At 29.0% G+C, this 23,407-nt stretch overlaps 3 protein-coding genes across 4 annotated transcripts in view; all 3 read left to right on the top strand.

Annotated features, from left to right (window-relative positions):
* The window catches only part of LOC110608039, a 61,709-nt gene that overhangs the window by 9,423 nt on the left and 28,879 nt on the right, over nt 1-23,407 (top strand). Inside the window, 2 exon segments of the mRNA XM_043952115.1 lie at nt 12,027-12,404; nt 12,559-12,990. Of these exon segments, the coding sequence (XP_043808050.1) occupies nt 12,027-12,404; nt 12,559-12,990 (810 nt within the window).
* Nucleotides 718-5,173, top strand: LOC110609188. Its single transcript, XM_043952114.1, has 5 exons — nt 718-900; nt 1,101-1,835; nt 3,678-4,502; nt 4,612-4,685; nt 4,869-5,173. The coding sequence occupies exons 1-4, from the start codon at nt 823-825 to the stop codon at nt 4,657-4,659; spliced, it is 1,686 nt and encodes a 561-aa protein (XP_043808049.1). The 5' UTR covers nt 718-822; the 3' UTR covers nt 4,660-4,685; nt 4,869-5,173.
* LOC110608397 (disease resistance protein At4g27190) overlaps nt 8,671-23,407 on the top strand; it is an 82,803-nt gene continuing 68,066 nt past the window's right edge. The window contains exons 1-2 of one of the 2 annotated variants that reach the window (XM_043952097.1): nt 8,671-8,705; nt 9,032-9,095. The gene's annotated coding sequence lies outside the window, so the exon portion shown is untranslated. The remainder of the gene's footprint in view (nt 8,706-9,031; nt 9,096-23,407) is intronic. The other variant, XM_043952091.1, reaches the window with a different exon arrangement.

Genomic DNA, 23,407 nt, shown 5'->3' with positions numbered 1-23,407 from the left:
GATTGAGATTCCCAAAGGAATTTTAGATATATATTTACTCCTACCATCTGCTGTGGCCTTGAGCAACTCCAAGTGCTTGAAGTGAAAAGTTGTGCTATGGTTGAAGAAATCATCACAGAAGAATCTATGGATGAGATTAGATTTCCTCAACTAAACTCCATTATTCTTGAATCCTTGCCCAGATTAATCAATTTCAGTTCTGGCAGTGGTACTGTGCATTGTCCATCTCTGAAAGAGATTGCTGTATTTGATTGCCCAACCACATTCACTTGTTCATTCTTTAGGGAAACAGATGCAGCAATTGATAAAATTGTTGAGCGAAAGGTTAGTAGTCTATTTCTAATTGTTAAGAACTTTACTTTGAGTATGCTTTAATTTCTGGCATAAGAAGTATATAGTGACTAGTGATTGTCTTAGAAAATATGGACGAATGGTGATTAAGCAAAACATTTCACTGCAGGTATTTTTTCCTAATCTGAAGGACCTGAAACTGTCATCAATTGATGTTGAGATGATGTGGCATGCTCAACACTTGAAGATGTCCTCTTATACTGAGAATTTAACAAGCCTGACTGTGGATGGCTGTGGGAATCTAAAATATCTATTATCATCATCAAGTATTGTGCATCTGAAGAGACTTGAGGTATGCAATTGTAAGATGATGGAGCAAGTGATAGGGAGGGATTGGATGAAGAAATCATGTTACTCCATCAACTAGAGTCCCTGAAGCTCAAAGATCTGCCAAAACTCACCCGATTCTGCACAACTAATTTAGTTGAATGCTCTGCCTTAAAAGAGATTTGCATACAAAACTGCCCACAAATGAGAACATTTGTTTCCAATTCTCCAACTTCAAATAATGAACTTGAAATTATAAACTCTGCTCTGTTTGATGAAAAGGTATGTAGTTCCTTCCCTTAACAATGATTCTTAACATGTAGCCTTTTGTTTAAATGGATTTTGATATATATATATATATATATATATAGTCCATCCAAATCCAATTAGAATTACATGGACTAAACTGTAAGTATAATAGATAAATGTCTAACAAATTGACTATCTAGTTTATTTACCGAGACTATTGACTTTTGATACAGGTTGCATTCCCAAACTTGGAGAAAATGCAGATTCTTAATATGGATTATTTGAACATGCTATGGCATAATGAACTCCATTCAAATTCTTTTTGCAAAATAAACGCATTAACGGTAGAGCACTGTAAAGAACTACTTAAAATCTTTCCATCCATGTTGCTGAGAGGCCTCCAGAATCTTGAGGATTTGATCATAGGCAATTGTGATTCACTGGAAGAGGTTTTTGATCTACAAGAGATAATAAAATTGAAAGAAACAGTGACCATTCAGTTGAGAACTCTGAACATAAGAAACCTCCCTAATTTGAAGCATGTATGGAATAAGGATCCTATGGGACTTGTCTTGTTTGATAACCTAAGTTCAGTGGTGGTTTGGGATTGTCCAAATCTAAAAGCTATTTTCCCAGCTACGATAGCTAAAAATCTGCTGCAGCTAGAGACACTAGATGTGGAAAGTTGTGGTGGGGTGGAGGAAATTGTTGCTCAGGACCAAGGAACAGAAGCAAGTATAGAGTTTCTTTTTCCTTGCTTAGAGTTCTTGATTCTTAGGGAATTAAATGAACTCAAGTGCTTCTACTCAAGAATACACACTTTGGAATCTCCATTACTGAAGCGTTTAACTGTGTATCACTGTGAGAAATTAAATATCTTTTGCCCTGAATCTGAAAACTTGCTAAAGACAGATACGGAGAGCCAGGCTATGATTCAGGATCCACGACCGCTTTTCTCGTTTAGAAAGGTATGAGCCTCAGTCCACTTTTCCTCATGTCAACATTAAAATTTTTCTTTTCATATCTTAAAAAAAATTTGATATTATTTTGTATATAAGTAATATCTTCAAATGTCAGTTCTTATAATCATGTAAGCATGAAACTTATTATACACTAAAGCTAAGCTGAATAGAGCATTATATTTATTATTATATATAGGAAGTTTAGAATTAGTTAATACTTAACAGTAATAATAAGGTTAGCTCAACTAGAAAATTAAATGGTAAAATATGTTAAATAAAACTGGGTAAAGTTTAATAATATTTCACAATTTTTCAAAATTTTGTAAAATAATTTTTTGAAAATTTGTCAAATTACGCTAAAAAAAATAAATGTTTGAATTAAATTGTCAAAATGTGAAAATATTTGACTTATTTTTGTAATTAGGCTTATTGAGAATTAATTATAACATGTTCATGTAAATAAAAAAGTTAATTGATAAAAAAATCTCATACTATACAATTTTTTACAATTATACTATGTAATTTAAAAATAGTCAATTTAAAACTGTAATTTTTAATTTTTAAAAATTGCACATAGCCATTAAAATTTCAGTTAAACGGAGATGACACATTATCTCTATTGTCACGTCATTATAATATAATATAAAATATTTAAATGGAGATGACACATCATCTCCATATCATTGTCACATCATTATAATATAATATAAAATATTTATAAAATATTTTATCAATTATACTTATTTATATTTATATGGTGTTTATATTTATGAAATAATTATTAAAATTAATAAAAATTTAAGTGGTAATTTTATAGAATAAAAATGTCAATTTTTCACCTAAATTATATATTAATGCCAAAAATTTCAAATTTAATTTTTCACTGCAAGTTTGGTAATAACTATTATTAAAATATTAAATAAGATCAAATGAATTTATGATAAAAAGAAAGACAATTAATGGTCATATTTGATTTTTAATTATAGTTTATGATCAAATTTAAATTGACATATGAAATCCACTATTTGAGGTAAATTTTATTTTTTATCCAATTTTTTAGTACGTGAATGATAATGTCGTATTTTTATTAATGAGACAACAATAAATTAATATTTTTTAATGGTTGGGTATAATTTGTAGAAATTTTAAAATATAAAATTAAATTGGCTATTTTTAAAGTATCGGGAAAAATTACAAAAAATTGTAAAATACATAATTTTTTTAACGATTATTTTGCATTATATTGCGGTGATATGGTAATAACGTGGTAATGAAGTCGCGATGATATGACGCTCATGTGATATTTATGTTAGTAAGTTAACAGAAATTTTAATAGTTAGGTATAATTTTTAAAAATTTAAATATATAAGTTTAAATTGACTATTTTAAAATATATGATAGAATTATAAAAAAATTATAAAATATAAATTTCTTTTACAATTAATCCTAAAAAAAATTGATTGTCGAGTAAATTAATTATCAATTTTGAACTATATAATTATTTAAATTCATAAAAATTGATTGATTGGTGTATTTTTTTAAAACACGAGAAGTCAATAAATAATATTAATTGTATTTAGTTACACCCACTGTAAAAGTCTTTTCATCTTATAATATACTAAGAAACTAAGAGACAATTAATGATTAAGGAAAGTAATTATAGAAGTTTACAATATAGTTATATAATATGTTGAAATTTGTGATTACAATGTAGTTGTAATTTAAATATGGGTTGTAATGATCCTTTTTCGCTATAAAAGAGTGCAAAATAGTTATTTCTTCTATATCTGCAAACTTTTAGATGCAACATGAATGTTCAACATGTTTTCATTTGATTGATTTTTATAGGTTGTCTCCAACTTGGAGAAGTTAACTCTAACAAGAAAGGATGCGGCAATGATATTGGAAGGCCAATTTCCGGCTGATCTCTTTCACAAACTCACAACCATTGGGATACATTGCTTTCATGATGAATCTGCCGTTTTTCCATTTGATCTCCTTGAAAGATTTCAGCCTATGGAAAGTCTTGTAGTAGGTTGTAGTCAATTCAAGGAGCCGTTCCCATGTGATGGCTCTGTTGGTAGGAAAAAATATGCTGAGGTTCTTAGACTGATACGGGGACTTACGTTGAATAACCTTCTTGATTTGACGGATATATGGAACCAAGACTCCGAGATAGACCAAGTTCTACAGTCTCTTGAACTTCTTCATGTTGAGAGGTGTAACAGTCTGGTTGCTTTAGCACCATCCTCTACTTTCCAAAATCTAATCACGTTGGAAATGTTGAAATGCAATGGATTACTTAGTCTAGTAACATCTTCCACAGCAAAAAGTCTGGTGCGACTTACAACAATGAGTATAAAAGAATGTGATGGATTGAAAGAGATAGTTGCAAATGATGGAGATGAAATTGAATTGAAAGAGGATATTATCTTTAGCAAATTGGAAAGTTTGGAACTTCATTATTTGCCGAGCCTCGTTTGCTTTTGTTCATCAGAACACAGCTTCAAATTCCCCTCTTTGAAAAATGTAATTGTGAAGCAATGCCCCAAGCTGCAGGTTTTCTCAAAAGGAGTCTTGAGCACAAGCAGCCTGCTGGGTGTACAAAAAGATGACCAATGGCATTGGAATGGCAATCTCAATGCTGCTATACAACAATTGTTTGCAGAAATGGTATGTATGTGTTAGTTAATCAAGTTCCCACTTCTTTCTAAGCCATAGAATACTTACATTACATGTATTCTCTTATTGATCCTGACATTGTTGTCTTTGAATGTTTCGGATGATGTACAGAATGCTAGAGAATATTGAATTATCAGCCCAAAGGTGATGCCAAGCACAAAAGTCATATCAAAGGTAAATTATGAAAGGGCTTCTTTATTCATAATGGAAGCATTTATGCATTGCTTTTTTTTTTTTTCGAGATTTTAAAATGGTATAAGAATCATTTTGCCCTTATATTACTATTACTAAAAGCATTCTATATTTGTTTTTTTTGGAATTATAACTGAAACAAACTCCACTAATGCCATGTCTTAGGTTAATGTGAGCTTGGTACTATTGCAAACAACCTAGCTAAAATCATGTATTATGGCTTCTGTCTACCATTGGATTCTTATCGAACTATAATTACTTCTGCTTTGGTCTTTGTTTTGTATATTCCTACTAGTTTGTGTTTACTTTATATTTCTAGAATATGTATATTGGGACGGTGTGATACTGAGTGCTTAATGGCCGATGTATGTTAAGTTTTTTCTTAGTGATTTTTAATATTAGTTATATTTTGTGCTAATGTACTGCTTTTGTGATATATTTGGGAATCAAGAAGGCCTAAGGTGTTTGAACATCTAAACATGTAGACTTTAATGTGGTTCATTCTTCTATGTTAGACTGGATTTTAATAATTGTTGATTTGTTGTCACATGACCATACTTTTCTTTTATGGATTTTTCAAACTTGTCATTCGACTTCTTCCTTGAATCTCTTGTGGTAAACTTCCTATCTCTATACTTTGCTTGAAGGATGGTTTCACCAACTTTTTTATTTCTCATGAAAGATCTCTACTCTAAACTTGAAGCTTACCAATGAGCTCCACAATAGACAGAGTTTTGAGATCACAAGATTTCTTAATAATTGAGATTTTGGCTTTAAAATTTTCTCGTGGTGTGACCAAAATTTTTTTAATAACCTTTGATCTTTAAAATTTTCTTTAAACAATTCTGCCAATGATCCTGCCACCTCTACTAATATGTCCCGCTCTACCTTTTTTTATTTACATTTTTCAATTTGTCCTTTCTATTTAAATAAATTATTTTTATAATAAAATAAATATTTCCTTTCAATTTATGAACTTTTATTTATGTATGTAATTTATATTTTGTTCAATGTAAAATTATCAATTATTTACATTTTCGAGGCATGAACTTAAGTATATACGATTAACTTATATCATCAGTATTAACTCATAATGCTAGAGGAGATTAACTTATATCATCAGTATTAACCCATAATGCTAGAGGAGTAGTCTTTTACTAGCTCAGCCTTTTCCATTTTCAAATTTTTTTCAACTTATCCCATGTCTCTTTTAAGTATTTTACAGGCCATGATTCTATGGAAAATTGCCTCAGACAATGCTAAATGAATGTAGTTCAAAGCCTTTGGCTTTTTAACTAAAATCATTTTCTTATTTTTTTTTAGTTGAGCAATAATTGGATTCTGTCTCAATTGTGGTAGTTTTTAGTCTGTTTCAATAATTTTCTATAAAGACATTACTCATACGTAAGTCTTTATTTTAATAGTCCAAACTTGATAATTTTCTTTATAAATAATGGAGAATAAATTAGGGAGAAACTGAAACATAACATAGTGAAAATAACACATAAAAACTAACAGATAATATTCTCTCAATAACCAAGAAACTTATCATATTTTAAAAACTCCACAACTCTTAAAGATAAAGAGCTTTAGTACCACAATTAAAACTAAGAGACTACAAATTTGGAGAAAATAGAAAGAGTTTTGAAATTTATTTTCTCATTATATTTCTTCGCATTATAAGTACTATAGCTGAATCATCTTCCAAATAGTCTATATAGAGTTTTGAAATTTACTTTCTCAAATAGGTTATATAGACATATCGTTCACCATGCACTTCCTAATGAATTATTTTCATGTATATTATTATTACAATAAATCAAATGAAAATTGAGAATCAATGACCACCAAATACAATGAGTACCATAAAGTAATAAAAGTCTCAATATTAAAAAAATATAATATTGTAAAAGGAACTTGTTGGTCTATTCATAAAAATTGCCATATTGGTGAAATGATTATAAAAAAGTATGAAAATGGGAAATTTGATTAAGTGCCTAAATCTAATAATCCCTAATAATCCCACATTCAAAATCAAGGGAAATTATTTTGTTTATGAAAATTTAGGTCATCCTGTATCTCATTGCAAGAACAGAATAACAAAAATAACAATCCTCTTAAGTCAAAGACAAATTTAATTTAAAGAGATAATATAGTTATTCCGATTATTTTTTCTTATGACTAATGTACTAAAATGAGTGGTAAATTTTAATACTATTAGATATATCTGTACAAGTTTAGTGAAATTCTTGACGTGCCCAATATAATAGCAAACTTAATTTATGTGGCTTTATTAGAAAAGACTAATAAATTATAATGAAAAAAAGAAAATATTTTTATGTGCAGATGCTATTGTAAGCAAGGAATTTATGAGAAAATGAATAGAAATCCATCTTCTACCACTTACTATATGCTATCTCCCTTTTTTTATCATTTTGAGCAGAAGATAAAATAAAAAGAGAATAAAATTTTATTAACATAAAATTTTAATTTAGATGTAAAATTCTCTGTCAATAAATAGAGAAATATAAATAATATTCCTTTATATTATTTTCTCACTTTTATTTTATTGAAAAATTTATTTAAATATTTTTAAAAATTTATAAATTAGTCTTTTTCTTAATTTTAACTATTATGTATTTTATTATTTAGTTTTTATAATTTTAAAAAATTTATTAATTAATTTCTTAAATTTTTAAAAAATATACTAATTAGTGCCTTTATATTTAGAAAATTTTAGCAGAATTTTAAATTTTTTTATAATATTTAAAATTTAAAAATAATAAAGATATTAATTAATAAATTTTTTAAAATATTAAGAACGTTTTAATATATTTTTTAAAATCGATAAATCAACTAATTAATTTCTTATATTATAAAGATTAAGTAGTAATTTTTTCTTATTAAATTTATTATATAATTATTATCAAATTTTAAAAGTGGGATAAGTGTTATTTTACTTTTAAAAAAAAAAACATAATTAAAGACTATCATATTTTATAAATACAGTAATTTTCACTCTAATTTAAGAAAATTTAATTTTTAAATTCTGATATAAATATAGAGGTTTTTTTTATTTAATTGGACAAAAACCCAATAATTGAGCCCTGCACTTGTCCACAACTCTTCGTCTTCTAGATTTTTAATTCAATTATAAGATTCAAATAGTCATTATAGGATAAGGAAATGAATAAATAAAGATACTGATAATCAATGTAGAGGTTTTAATATAGAGATTTTAATTCAATTATAAGATACAAGGGGATATATATAATTAAAATTGATTGATTATTTATTTGTGGAGCCCACTGTAATAGACCTTTGCACCGGATACTCTTAATAGTTAATTTAAAAATTTAGTTTAATTTTTTATTTATTTTAATTCAATTCGATTTTTAATTTTAAAAATTTAAGTTATTTTAATTCAGTTTAATTTTAATAAAAAAATTAAAAAAAAATTAAATCGAATTTATTAATAATAATAATATATTATTTTTAATAATATAAAAAATTAAATTATATTAAAATTAAAATATTTTAATTAAATTTTAAAATATTAAAAATAAGAAATTTATTTAGAATTAAAATCAATCAAACCTAATCCACTGAATGATTAGCCTGATTTATATATGTGTTTTTAATTAATTCAAATTGATTAATTATTTATTTGTAGAGCCCACTGTAATAGTCCTCTGCACTTGACATGCGTTTTTTTTATCATTTTGAGCAGAAGATAAAACAAAAGGACAATAAAAAATTATTAATATATTAACAATTAAACAACCTACTCTATTAAATTACATTAATTTATTAGGACAGAGGAATCAATTGTGTGGAGCCCATATGACCCATTTTCACTTGCTCAGCATATTGACTATAACTTCTTCACTTGCTCTTCTGCTTCTCAGTGCATTCAATTTGGCTTTAATTCTCAGTAGAAATCAACCCATCATTTTGCTCTCTGTCGCTCTGCATACTTCGATTGCTGTTGAACTGCTGAAGGTAACAAGTTTCTTTTAAATGTAATACTTAATTCCATAATTTCTTTGGTACTGTTTATCTATTTATTCAGATTTTTCATTTATTTATTTGATCATATTTTATGCTTGGTAGATTTGCAAAAAAGAAACCCTTTTGATTTTTTTTTTTATTTCTCAGTTATTTATTTATTTTCCATTTCCTTAGATCTATTCCTGATAAAAGAGATATTTTTGTGTGTCTCTCATTGTATTATGTTTTTATTTAAAAATCTGCACTCAGAAATTTTTACTCACAAAAATTACTTTACTGTTTGATTTATATTTTTCATTTTCTTTAATTATTTTCAGTAATAATCAACTGATCATATTGCTCCATCTGTCTCTCTCTTTACATGCTTTGATAATGCTAAAGGTAACAACTTTTCCTTTTATTTTTTTACCACTCAGTTTCTTTGATACTTTGTTTTTTTTTTTTTTTTTTCATATTAATTTGCTTTGATACCGTTTCTTCAGTTATGTACGTTGTCTCTCTTTAGTGGTAATCAGCTGATCATCTTGCGGGATCTGTCTCTCTTTGATTGCTAAAGGTAACAAGGTCTCCTTTATTTTTATCACTCAATTCCATAATATCTTTGTGTCATTTTTAAGATAGACTTATTTTAGGATTCATTTTGCTTTTTGTTTCTCAATTAAAAAAGTGGGTTTTGCATTTGATTTTAATATTAATTGTCATTTTACTTACTTGTTATTTGCAAATTACTTAATAGTTTGTTTTACATTGCACATTTGATTTTGTATGAGCGTTAATTGTTTATTTTCTTTACTTATCTTAGGCGGTCAACTCTGTTCGTTTTCACCTCTCGTTTTGTTCTAGTAACTTGTAGCTGTTATTCTCTACCAAAAATAAAAGCAGCAAATGGAGATTGCAAAGTTAGTGGTGGATCCCATTGTATCCAAAGTTTTCGAACTGTTGGTTAATCCTGTTGTGCGTCAGATCAAATATGTATTCAACTACAGTGCCAACATCCACAATCTCGAAGAAGAAGTTCAAAAGCTCAGTCATGCTAAACAAAGGGTTGAGCACACTGTGGAGGTGGCTAGGCGGAATCCAGTAGAACAAATTGAAGCTGATGTTCAGCAGTGGTTGGCTAAGGTGGATAGTGTCGCTGAAGATGCAGATAAAATTCTTCTTCAACATAAAGATGGAGGAAAAAGGAGGTGCTTCATGGGATTGTGTCCAAATTTGATCAGGCGCCACCAGATTAGTAGAAAAGCCAGTAAAGAAATACCAATCATTGTTGGAGCCCGAGAAGGGGAAAATTTTCCCAGAGTTTCCTACCGTGCTCCGCCACAGGGCATAGGGGCAGTCAAAGAGTGTGAAGCCTTTGAATCAAGAACATCTGTTGTAGATGCAATCTTGAATGCTTTAAAAGATGCTGACGTCAATCTCATTGGAGTGTACGGAATGGGAGGCGTGGGTAAAACCACACTTGTGAAACACATCGCCACTCTGGTCAGGGAACTCGGAAACTTCAAATTGGTGGTTATAGCAACTGTCACCCACAGTGTGGTTTTGACAAGTGTTCAGCAAGAAATTGCAGAATGGCTAGACTTCGAACTTGGTGCGGAGTCTATTGCAGTACGAGCAGCTCGATTGAGTGAGCGAATCAAAAAGGAAGAGAAAATTCTAATAATTCTTGATGATATATGGGCAGCAATCAAACTAGATGAGATAGGAATTCCATATGGCACTGATCATAATGGAAGCAAGATACTTATGACGTCCAGAAACCAATCTGTATTGTCGGAAATGGGTGTACAGAGAGATTTCAGGCTTGAAGTTTTAGAGCATCAAGAGGCATGGAATCTATTTGAGAAGAAGGTGGGAGACCTTAAAGATTCCAACTTACAATCTATAGCTATGGAAGTAGCAAAGAGATGTGCAGGCTTGCCCATTTTAATTGTGACAGTAGCGACGGCATTGAAAAAGAAGCAGTTGTTTGAATGGAAGGATACATTGGAAAGTCTTAAAAAATTTGATGGCAAGGGATATGAAGAGAGACTTTACTCAGCCCTAGAGTTAAGTTACAACTTTTTGAGAAATGAGGAGAAGTCTTTGTTTCTACTTTTAGGACAACTCCCACCTATTGTGTTCATCCAAGACTTGTTGAAATATGTAGTGGGGTTGGGCTTATATAATGAACTCATCACAGTAGAAGCAACAAGAAATAGACTGCTTAAAGTAATCAGTGATCTAAGGCTATCTTGTTTGTTACTTGAAGATGGTGACCATAAGCGAGTGAAATTGCATGATGTGGTTCACAACTTTGCAGCCTCATTTGCATCCAAGCATCATCAAGTGCTCACTGCAGCAAATAAAATTGAGTTGGAAGAATGGCCAAACGAGGACTTCTTTAAGCAGTGCACATCAATCTCTTTGCCATATTGCAAAATCCCTAAGCTCCCTGAAGTATTTGAATGCCCAAAACTCAAGTCATTTTTTTTGTTCAATCAAGATTCCTCGCTCAAAATCACAGAGAATTTATTCAGTGGAATGAAAGAACTCAAAGTCTTGGATTTGACGAAAATAAATTTGTCACCACTGCCTTCGTCACTTCAATCTCTTGAAAACCTCCAAACATTATGTTTGGATTTCTGTGATTTGGAAGACACAGCTGCAATTGGAGAGCTAAAACAGCTGCAAGTTCTTAGCTTGGTTGGATCTACAATTGTTCGATTGCCAAATGAAGTAAGAAAATTGACTTGTTTGCGACTTTTGGATTTGAGTAGATGTCAAAGACTTGAAGTGATTCCGGCAAATGTCCTATCAACACTAGCCCAATTGGAGGAATTATACCTGGGGGGAAGCCTTGTGCAATGGGAGGGTGAAGGGCATGATGAAGGAAGCAACAACGCTAACTTGTCTGAATTGAAGCTTTTGTCAAAATTGTCCACTCTAGAGATTCATATCGTAGATGCAAATATCATACCTAAAGATATATTTTCTGAAAAATTGGAAAGTTTTAGAGTATTCATTGGAGATGTGTGGGACTGGGCTAATAATGACTATGAGACCTCAAGATCATTGAAACTCAAGCTGAATAGAAGCGCCTTGCTGGAGAGAGTAAAAGTGTTGCTGATGAAAACCGAAAGTCTATATTTGGATGACTTGAAGGGCGTGAGAAGTGTTCTCTATGAATTAAATGATCAAGGCTTTCCTGAGTTAAAGCATCTTCGTGTTCAAAATAGCCTTGATATTCAATATATCATAGACCGGATGAAAAGAAATGCTTTTCCCAAGTTGGAGTCATTATTTCTTCACAATCTGAATAATTTGGAGAAGATTTATCGAGGGCCTTATACAGTGGGATCTTTTAGCCATTTGAGAAAATTAAAGGTAGAAAATTGTAATGCATTGAGGAGTCTCTTCTCATTTTCTATGTTTAATGTTCTTAAGAAGCTAGAAGAAGTAAATGTGAATAATTGCAAAATTATACAAGTGATAGTAGCTAAGGAAGGTGAAGATGATGAAGAATGTGAGTTGACGCAATTACGATCCTTAACGTTGGAAAATCTACCCCAATTTACAAGCTTTTGTTCCCAAGTGAAGGTGCATTCTACATCCCAAAGAGCACGAAATCAAGAAATAGCTACTACGGCCTCCAATGAAATTGTATGTGAAGCTGATGCGGAAGTTCTGGTGGCACTTTTCAACAACAAGGTTTCATCCACTCTCTATTTTTGTTTTGTTAATTATCTATGTTTTAGACATTAAAGAAATTTACTTTTAATTCTCTAATTTTCTGTTACTTTTGTCAGGTTTCCTTTTAAATGATATTATTATATTTCTCATGAAATAAAAATTGTGCCTGCAGATTCGATTTCCTAATTTGGCAGACATGAAGTTCGTTGGAATTAATGTGGAAATGATATGGCCTTGTCAACATAAAGCATTGTCTCCAAGTATTGAAAATTTAACAACATTGATTGTAGATGGGTGTGGGAATTTGAACTTTCTATTCACATCTTCTATTGTTGGAAGTCTTGCACAGCTTAAAGTGCTTGAGATATGTGACTGCAAATCTATGGAAGAAGTAATACTTGCAGCAGGAGAAGGGAAAGCGATGAACAAAATATTATTACCTAAATTAGACTCTCTAAAGCTCAAAGGTCTTCCCAAGCTTGTAAGGTTCTGCACAGCTAAGTTAATTGAATGTCCCTCCTTGAAAGTGTTGAAGCTGGGGAATTGTCCTCGTTTGCAAGCATTTGTCTCCACACAAGTGAACACAGCTCTCTTCGATGAAAAGGTTCTAATCTTTATCAATCCTTCCTTCATGTCATGTTTAAAATATTTTTCTCTAATGTTTGTATTTTTAGGTTTGGTTTCCTAATTTGGAGGAACTGCATGTTGAGGACATGCATATGTTGAAGATGATATGGTGTGATGAAATCCTAGCAGATTCCTTTGGTAGATTAAAAGTGCTAAAGGTGCTAAATGGAAAACAGCTACTGGAAATCTTTCCATCTAAATTGTTGGAAAAGTTCTTGGTGAATCTAGAATCATTAACTGTACGATATTGTGATTCAGTGAAAGAGGTGTTTGATCTCCAAGCAATAATAAAAGAAAGAGAAGCACATGTTGTAAGGCACAGTCAATTGAGAACTTTGGACATTCGACATCTTCCGAATTTAATTCAAATATGGAATAGGGATCCTCATGGCGTTCTCTCCTTTTATAACCTACGTGAAGTGTATGCTCGGGATTGTCCAAATTTGAAAAAACTCTTCCCATTTTCAGTAGCTCAAGATCTACCGCATCTTGAATTTCTAAGGATAATTCGTTGTGGAATGGAGGAAATCGTTACCAAGGAGGAAAGAGCAGAGGCACTTGCTATTATTCCCAAGTTTGCATTTCGTGGGCTAAAGACCATGGTCCTTCGGGAATTAGATGAATTGAAGTATTTTTACTCAGGAAAGAGTGTTACTCTAGACTGTCCACAACTAAAACATTTAAATGTGTTTTTCTGCGCAAAGCTGGAAACTTTCAATTTTAAATCTCAAGAAATACAAGAAATGCTCATTGATAAGCAAGAGGACGAACTGAAACTTCAAATTCCACAACCACTTTTCTCATTTAGAGAGGTACGTGTCACTATTTTATTTATTTGACTAATTTGTTGAAATATGCTAACAATCATGTTATTTTATATTCTAATTCAAATGTTTCATTTTTGCATTCTAATTCAAATATTTAAATTTTGATTGTTATAATTTTGGCCAACAATATTAATTTTTATTTAATCACAGTTAATTAATATATTTTAGCCATTGCGTTGTTTTGTAAAATACTAACTATTTAATTTTTAAAATCATAAAATATAATTATTTAATTTTTAAAAATTTAAAATGTGGGTAAATTGTATGTGTGTATAAAGATTAAATAATTATACTTTTATAAATTTTAAGTGTTAAATATTTTACTAAAAAAATATCAAGGTGCCACTATCTTTTTGTGTAAAGGTTGAAGGGCAAATTATATATCTTTATTATATTATAAATTTTAAATTGTCAATTTATTAAATAATACTAAAATTTTAGCATTATAATAAAATCATTGAAAAAATAAAAATATATATTTTCACTCACATAATACTATTTATTTTTCACTTTTCAAGTTCAGAAGGGGATTTTATATTTATATAATATTTATTTGTAATCCATTATATTATTGTTTTATAATTTTTATTTTTTAATTTTAGTAAAATTTATAGTTATAATAAATGACGTAAAAATTAATGGTCTTTTAATTTGCCAATCAATTTGGCTTATCATTTGTCCTTAAATTAGCTAAAATAATAAAAAAATAAAAATTGATATAATTCAACTTAAAATCTTAAAATTTATTTATTTTTTATTTATTTTGATTTAATGTAAAAAAATATGACTTTAATTCATTTGTATTTGTCATTAATTCCAATAAAAATAGTAAAAAAATATTATATTTATTGATTTTTTATTTTTTAAATATTTTATTGAAGAAGCTGTAATTTTAGATTGAATTAAATATAAAGAAATTTAAGAATTTAGTTTTAAAAATACAATGAATCATGCTAAAATTTAGGAATTAAAGTATAATTTACACAATATAAAATTTTTATTTATATTAAAAATTATTTAAACATTCATGAAAATGTTTTAGATATTTAAAATGTTTATTCTCTTTTTGACCGGTTGACTAACGAAATTAAGAATGAAAGGAATTTCAATTTGAACGGATTGATTATATAGAAATTTAAGTGTTTGATTTTAGAAATATAGAGATTGATTATTAATTATGTTAAAATTATAATGTATTTTTTAATTAATAATTTAATTAAAATATTAAAAAAATATTATTAGATTACTGTTTTTAAATTTTATTTAGTTAGATTTATGTATTAACTAATTAATATTAATAATTAAATTTGTGTAATAATATTAAATATTTTAAAAGTATATTAATCGGTTGATGAGTTCTCCAGTTGTTTATATTTTTATATATATTATCAGTTTTTGAAATATATGTGTATTTTAAATTTTATATATATATATATATATATATATGTCATTTATCATTATAAATAAATATATTATTTACTATTATACATTTAATTGCATGTGAATATATAACTATATTGAAATCATATATAATAAATTTAATATACAAAATTTATTTGTAAAAATTAATTTTTTTGATATTGGTATATTTTTAGTTCAATTATTGATAAAAATCAAAATCTTATTAAAATAATAGAAAAGGTTTGAACTATGTTATTTAATTTATATATTATTGGTTTCTTTTTTTTTTCAATTATGATTTTTATGATTTTTAATATATTAATTTTTTATGGGCCATGTATTTAGTACTAAAAAAAAATAAGAATAAGAAAATTAATAATTATAATATTATAAATGTTAATTTAATACAATACAATTCTTAATAATTATAATATATAGAGCATTTTAAAATAAAATAGCAAACCTAGATATCTATAATGCATTTATATATCAACGTAATCTCATTGCATAATTTATTATATCAAAATGAATATATAATTTATTATATTATAAAATTCTAATTCTCAATATGTTAAAATAATTTATTAATATTTTCATTGTAAGAAATTAAAAACTAAATTTTATTCCCTTACATATAATGCTATCCTTTTCTTTTCTAAGTGCAAAAAAAGACTTTAATTTTTTTTATTGTACTTTTTTTGAAATTAGGACGGAAATTGGAGAGTAGAATATGATATCTCTTAGATTTATTCAGTGCAAAAAAGATTTTAATTTTTTATTGTACTATTTATAATATATAATTTTTTTACTACTGTTATTAATTTTATTGTTGCATTTTATTTTATTTTTATTAAAATGTATAATACTAAAAATTATTTAAAAGTTAAGGATAATTTCACTTGTCTTTATTCAATTAATATTTCAAGATTTTAACTTAGATAAATAATTCCTAAAATCTTATCAAAATAAATTTATTTACTATAATTTATTTATTAAGGATAAAATTCTTTATAATGATTTTTTTTATTTAACAAGTAATTTTGTTTGTTTAAACATTTCAAAATTTTAATTTAATTTTTATTGTACTATTTATAATATATAATTTTTTTACTACCATTATTAATTTTATTAATGTTGCATTTTATTTTAATTTTATTAATTTTATTGTACTATTTTTATTGTACTATTAATTTCACTTGTCTTTATTCAATTAATATTTCAAGATTTTAACTTAGATAAATAACAATCTTGTATTTTTTATTTGTTCTTGATTTCATCCCACTCAATTGTTTTGCCACGATCTAACTACTTTTTCTTTTGAATGATTAACAGATTATTGGCAATTTGGAGGAATTAGCAATAAATGACCAGGACGCTGCAATGATACAACAAAGCCAATTTCCAATGCATCTCTTTGACGAACTAAAAATTCTTCACCTGCAAAGCTTTGGTTATTCTTTCTTGAATTTGCCACTTAATCTTCTCCAGAAGTTTCGAAATTTGGAAAAACTTGTTTTGAAGGATTGTTATTTCAAAGAATTACTGCAACATGGTCATGGTCATGATCCAGTTCTATCACAGATCCGATGCTTAAAGCTGATTCGGCTTCCTAATATTAGACATGTATGGAATCAAGATTCTCCATTTTTTCAGAATCTTGAAACTCTTGAAATATGGGATTGCTATGGTTTGACTAATCTGGCACCATCCTCTGCAACTTTCCAAAATCTTACGACTCTGCATGTGTGGAGCTGTAATGGATTGTCAAGCTTAGTATCTTCTTCTACTGCTGAAAGTATGCACAATCTCGCCACAATGATTATAGAAGAAAGCGATACGATTGCAGAAATTGTGTCAAGCGACAAAAATAATTTCCAATCCCAAAATGAGATTATTTTGTGGAAATTAACAACTTTGAGACTTCACTGCTTAAAAAGCCTCGAAACTTTCTGCTCATCCGCACGTTGCACATTAAAATTTCCAGCTTTGGAAGTTGTAGATCTCTCACAGTGCCCTAAAATGAAGGGTTTTTCTCAAGGATCTATAAGCACACCAAGGCTAAAGAGAGTAAATTTGACAGAAGAAAGAGATAAGTGGCGTTGGGTTGGGGATCTTAATTCCACTATAAAACAATTGTATGCAGATAAGGTAAGTTCATTGCTCTAGATAATAGTTAGGTACTTGAAGTAATTTTTGTTTACATAATCATTAATTCCTTGTTTTGCTTTGGTAGGTTGGATTCAGTGGCCTACAACATTTGAAACTCTCTGAATTTTCTCAACTAAAAGAGGCATGGAAAACCCAACTTCCAGTCAATTTCTTTTACAATTTAAGTTCCTTGGAAGTAGACGAGGTTGCATTTTCCTCTGTTGCTGTTCCATCCAATCTACTGCCAATTCTAAATGATTTGGAAAAGCTTGAGGTCAGAAATTGTGATTCAGTGGAACAAGTATTTGGCCTAGAATGGCCAAACTTTGATGGACCATTTGGGAATTTGTTCAAGTTGAGTGAGCTAAAATTGATAAATCTTCCAATTTTGAGGCTTGTGTGGATTGAGATTCCCAAAGGAATTTTAGATCTCAGAAACCTTAAACTGCTCAAAATCTACAATTGTAGCAGTTTGAGATATATATTTACTCCTACCATCTGCTGTGGCCTTGAGCAACTCCAAGTGCTTGAAGTGAAAAGTTGTGCTATGGTTGAAGAAATCATCACAGAAGAATCTATGGATGAGATTAGATTTCCTCAACTAAACTCCATTATTCTTGAATCCTTGCCCAGATTAATCAATTTCAGTTCCGGCAGCGGTACTGTGCATTGTCCATCTCTGAAAGAGATTGCTGTAGTTGATTGCCCAACCACATTCACTTGTTCATTCTTTAGGGAAGCAGATGCAGCAATTGATAAAATTGTTGAGCGAAAGGTTGGTAGTCTATTTCTAATTGTTAAGAACTTTACTTTGAGTATGCTTTAATTTCTGGCATAAGAAGTATATAGTGACTAGTGATAGTCTTAGAAAATATGGACGAATGGTGATTAAGCAAAACATTTCACTGCAGGTATTTTTTCCTAATCTGAAGGACCTGAAACTGTCATCAATTGATGTTGAGATGATGTGGCATGCTCAACACTTGAAGATGTCCTCTTATACTGAGAATTTAACAAGCTTGATTGTGGATGGATGTAGGAGTCTAAAATATCTATTATCATCATCAAGTATTGTGCATCTGAAGAGACTTGAGGTATGCAATTGTAAGATGATGGAGCAAGTGATACTCAGGGAGGGATTGGATGAAGAAATCATGTTACTCCATCAACTAGAGTCCCTGAAGCTCAAAGATCTGCCAAAACTCACCCGATTCTGCACAACTAATTTAGTTGAATGCTCTGCCTTAAAAGAGATTTGCATACAAAACTGCCCTCAAATGAGAACATTTGTTTCCAATTCTCCAACATCAAATAATGAACTCGAAATTATAAACTCTGCTTTATTTGATGAAAAGGTATGTTGTTCCTTCCCTTAACAATGATTCTTAACATGTAGCCTTTTGCTTATTCACCGAGACTATTGACTTTTGATACAGGTTGCATTCCCAAACTTGGAGAAAATGCAGATTCTTAACATGGATTATTTGAACATGCTATGGCATAATCAACTCCATTCAGATTCTTTTTGCAAAATAAAAGCATTAACGGCAGAGCACTGTGAAGAACTACTTAAAATCTTTCCATCCATGTTGTTGAGACGCCTCCAGAATCTTGAGGATTTGATCATAGGCAATTGTGATTCACTGGAAGAGGTATTTGATCTACAAGAGATAATAAAATTGAAAGAAACAGTGACCATTCAGTTGAGAAATCTGAACATAAGAAACCTCCCTAATTTGAAGCATGTATGGAATAAGGATCCTATGGGACTTGTCTTGTTTGATAACCTAAGTTCAGTGGTGGTTTGGGATTGTCCAAATCTAAAAGCTATTTTCCCAGCTACGATAGCTAAAAATTTGCTGCAGCTAGAGACTCTAAATGTGCAAAGTTGTGGTGGGGTGGAGGAAATTGTTGCTCAGGACCAAGGAACAGAAGCAAGTATAGAGTTTCTTTTTCCTTGCTTAGAGTTATTGATTCTTCGGGAATTAAATGAACTCAAGTGCTTCTACTCAGGAATACACACTTTGGAAACTTCATTACTGAAACATTTAATTGTGTATCACTGTGAGAAATTAAATATCTTTTGCCCTGAATCTGAGAACTTACTAGAGACAGATACGGAGAGCCAACCGCTTTTCTCGTTTAGAAAGGTATGAGCCTCAGTCCACCTTTCCTCATGTCAACGTTAAAATTTTCCTTTTCATATCTTAAAAAAACTTTGGTCTTATTTTATATATAAGTAATATCTTCAAATGTCAGTTTGATAATCACATGTAAGCATGAAACTTGTTACACACTAAAGATAAGCTAAATAAAATAGAGCATTATATTTATTATTATATATAGGAAGCACTGGGGTTGAATTTGTTTTACACATCTACTGGAATATAAAGTGAAAAATAGAAAAATAATGTGTTTATATTCATTTATTTAATACACTTTGAAAGAAATATATCATAATATAATTTGTATAAAAGAGTAATTTATTATTTAATTCTTATAGTATAAAGAAACTCAATAGTTAGTCCATTAACTGAGGTATTATATTATCGCCAAATCTTTGTCACATCATTATAATATAATATAAAATACTTGAAAAAGATTATGTACTTTATAATTTTTTATAATTTTGTCCTATACTTTAAAAATAGCTAATTTAATTCTATACATTTAAAATTTTCATCAATTATACTGAAGCATACCAAAGCATTGAAAAAGCTATTAATAAAAACTATTAATCCACTCAAATAGATGCCACATTTTTTTAAGACAGATATGTCAGTTGAGAACTCTGATTCCACTGTTTAAAAAATTTTTCTATTTGAATTCCTTATCGACACTTGTTATAGAAGAAGCCGCGGTTAGCTGGCCATATTATTACAGTATAATATCAAATATGAGATGTTTATATTTATATGGGGTTTATATTTATAAAATAATTATTAAAATTAATAAAACAGTAAGTGATAATTTTATAATTATTAAAATTAATAAAACTGTAAACGATAATTTTATAAGATAAAAATGTCAAATTTTCACCTAAATTATATATTGATGCCAAAATTTTCAAATTTAATTTTTCAGTAAAAGTTTGGTTATAAACTATTATTAAAATATTAAATGAAATCAAATAGATTGACGATAAAAAAAGAAAAGATGATTAATAGTTTTATTTGATCTTTAATTATAGTTTATGAGTAAATTTAAATTGACATACGAAATTTAGTATTTTGACTCTATTATATAATTTGAAGTAAATTTTACTTTTTTATCCAATTTTATAGTACGTGAATGATAATATGATATTTCTATTAATAAGACAATAATAAATTAATATTTTTTTAAAGGATAGGTATAACTGGTGGAAATTTTAAAGTATAAAATTAAATTGTTTATTTTTAAAGTATAAGATAAAATTACAAAATATTGTGAAATTCACAATTTTTTTATGATCATTTTGCATTATATTGCAATGATATAGTAATAATGTAGTAATGAAGTCGCGATGATATAGCATTGATGTGACATCTATGTTAGTAAGTTAATGAAAATTTTAATAGTTAGGTGTAATTTTTAAAAATTTAAATATATAAATTTAAATTGGCTATTTTTAAAAATATAAGGTAAAATTATAAAAAATTGGTAAAATATGGATTTTTTTACAATTAATCCTAAAAAAAAATTGATTGTCGAGTAAATTAATTATCAAATTTGGATTATATGATTATTTAAATGCATAAAATAAGTCAATAAATAATATTAATTGTATTTACACTTACTCTAAAGTCTTTTCATCTTATAATATACTAAGGAACTAAGAGAAAATTAATGGTTAACGAAAGTAATTATAGAAGTTTACAATATAGTTATAATATGTTAAAATTTGTGATTACCATATTAAATTTAAATATGGGTTGTAATGATCCTTTTTCGCTATAAAAGAGTGCAAAATGGTTATTTCTTCTATATATTTGCAAACTTTTAGATGCAACATGAATGTTCAACATGTTTTCATTTGATTGATCTTTATAGGTTGTCTCCAACTTGGAGAAGTTAACTCTAACAAGAAAGGATGCGGCAATGATATTGGAAGGCCAGTTTCCAGCTGATCTCTTTCACAAACTCACAAACATTGGGATACATTGCTTTCATGATGAATCTGCAGTTTTTCCATTTGATCTCCTTGAAAGATTTCAGCCTATGGAAATTCTTCAAGTGGATTGTAGTCAATTCAAGAAGCTATTCCTATATGATGGCTCTGTTGGTAGGAAAAAATATGCTAAGGTTCTTAGACTGGTACGGGTACTAGCGTTGAATAACCTTCCTAATTTGACAGATATAGGGAACCAAGACTCCCAGCTAGACCAAGTTCTACAGTCTCTTGAACTTCTTCATGTTGAGAGGTGTAACAGTCTGGTTGCTTTAGCACCATCCTCTACTTTTCAAAATCTAATCACGTTGAAAGTGTTGAAATGCAATGGATTACTTAGTCTAGTAACATCTTCCACAGCAAAAAGTCTTGTGCAACTCACAACAATGAGTATAAAAGAATGTGATGGATTGAAAGAGATAGTTGCAAACGATGGAGATGAAATTGAATTGAAAGAGGATATTATCTTCAGAAAATTGGAAAGTTTGGAACTTCATTATTTGCCTAGCCTCGTTTGCTTTTGTTCATCAGAACACAACTTCAAATTCCCCTTTTTGAAAAATGTAACTGTTAAGCAATGCCCCAAGCTGCAGGTTTTCTCAAAAGGAGTCTTAAGCACAAGCAGCCTGCTGGGTGTACAAAAAGATGACCAATGGCATTGGAATGGCAATCTCAATGCTTCCATACAACAATTGTTTCCAGAAATAGTATGTATGTGTTAGTTAATCAAATTCCCACTTCTTTCTAAGCCATAGAATACTTACATTACATGTATTCTCTTCTTGATCCTGACATTGTTGTCCTTGAATGTTTTGGATGATGTGCAGAATGCTAGAGAATAATGAATTATTGGCGCAAAGGTGATGCCAAGCACAAAAGTCATATCAAAGGTAGATTGTGAAAGGGCTTCTTTATTCATAATGGAAGCATTTATGCAAGATATTGCTTTTTTTTTTCTAAGATTTTAAAATGTTATAAGAATCATTTTGCCCTCATATTACTATTGCTAAAAGCCTACTATATTTGTTTTTTTGGGAATTATAACTGAAACAAACCCCACTAATGCCATGTCTTAGGTTAATGTGAGCTTGGTACTATTGAAAACAACTTGGCTAAAATCATGGATTATGGCTTCTATCTACCATTGGATTCTTATCAAACTATGATTACTTCTACTTTGGTCTTTGTTTTGTATATTCCTACTGGTTTGTGTTTACTTTATATTCCTAGAACATGTATATTGGGATGGTGTGATATCGAGTGCTTAATGAACGATGTATGTTAAGTTTTTTCGTGGTGATTTTTAATATGCATGAATGCAGCATTAGTTATATTTTGTGCTAATGTACTGCCTTTGTGATATATTTGGGAATCAAGATGGCCTAATGTGTTTGAACATCTCAACATGTAGACTTTAATGTGCTTCATTCTTTCATGTTAGATTGGATTCTGTGCAATAACAATTCTTGATTTGTTGTTACATAACTAACTTTTCTTCTTTGGATTTTTCATTTGACTTCTTCCTTGAATCTCTTGTTGTAAACTTCCTATCGCTATACTTTGCTTGAAGGATAGTTTCACCAGCTTTTTTATTTTTCATGAAATATTTTTGGACCTTCAAATTTTCTCCAAACAATCTGATCTGATTTACTAGTCCACAAAACCGGTCAATATAGCTTCAATTTTGCCAATGATGCCGCCACCTCTATTAACCACCTCTATTAACGTGTCCCGCTCTATTTTTTTTATTTACTTTTCTCAATTTGCCTTGTCTATTTAAATAAATTATTTTTATAATAAAATAAATATTACCTTTCAATTTATGAACTTTTATTTATGTATATAATTATATATTTTGTTCAATGTAA

This window comes from Manihot esculenta, chromosome 2 (assembly GCF_001659605.2).
Source record: "Manihot esculenta cultivar AM560-2 chromosome 2, M.esculenta_v8, whole genome shotgun sequence".
NCBI classification, from domain to species: domain Eukaryota; kingdom Viridiplantae; phylum Streptophyta; class Magnoliopsida; order Malpighiales; family Euphorbiaceae; genus Manihot; species Manihot esculenta.
Note: the sequence above shows the minus strand (reverse complement) of the source record. Positions and strands in the feature narration are given on the sequence as shown.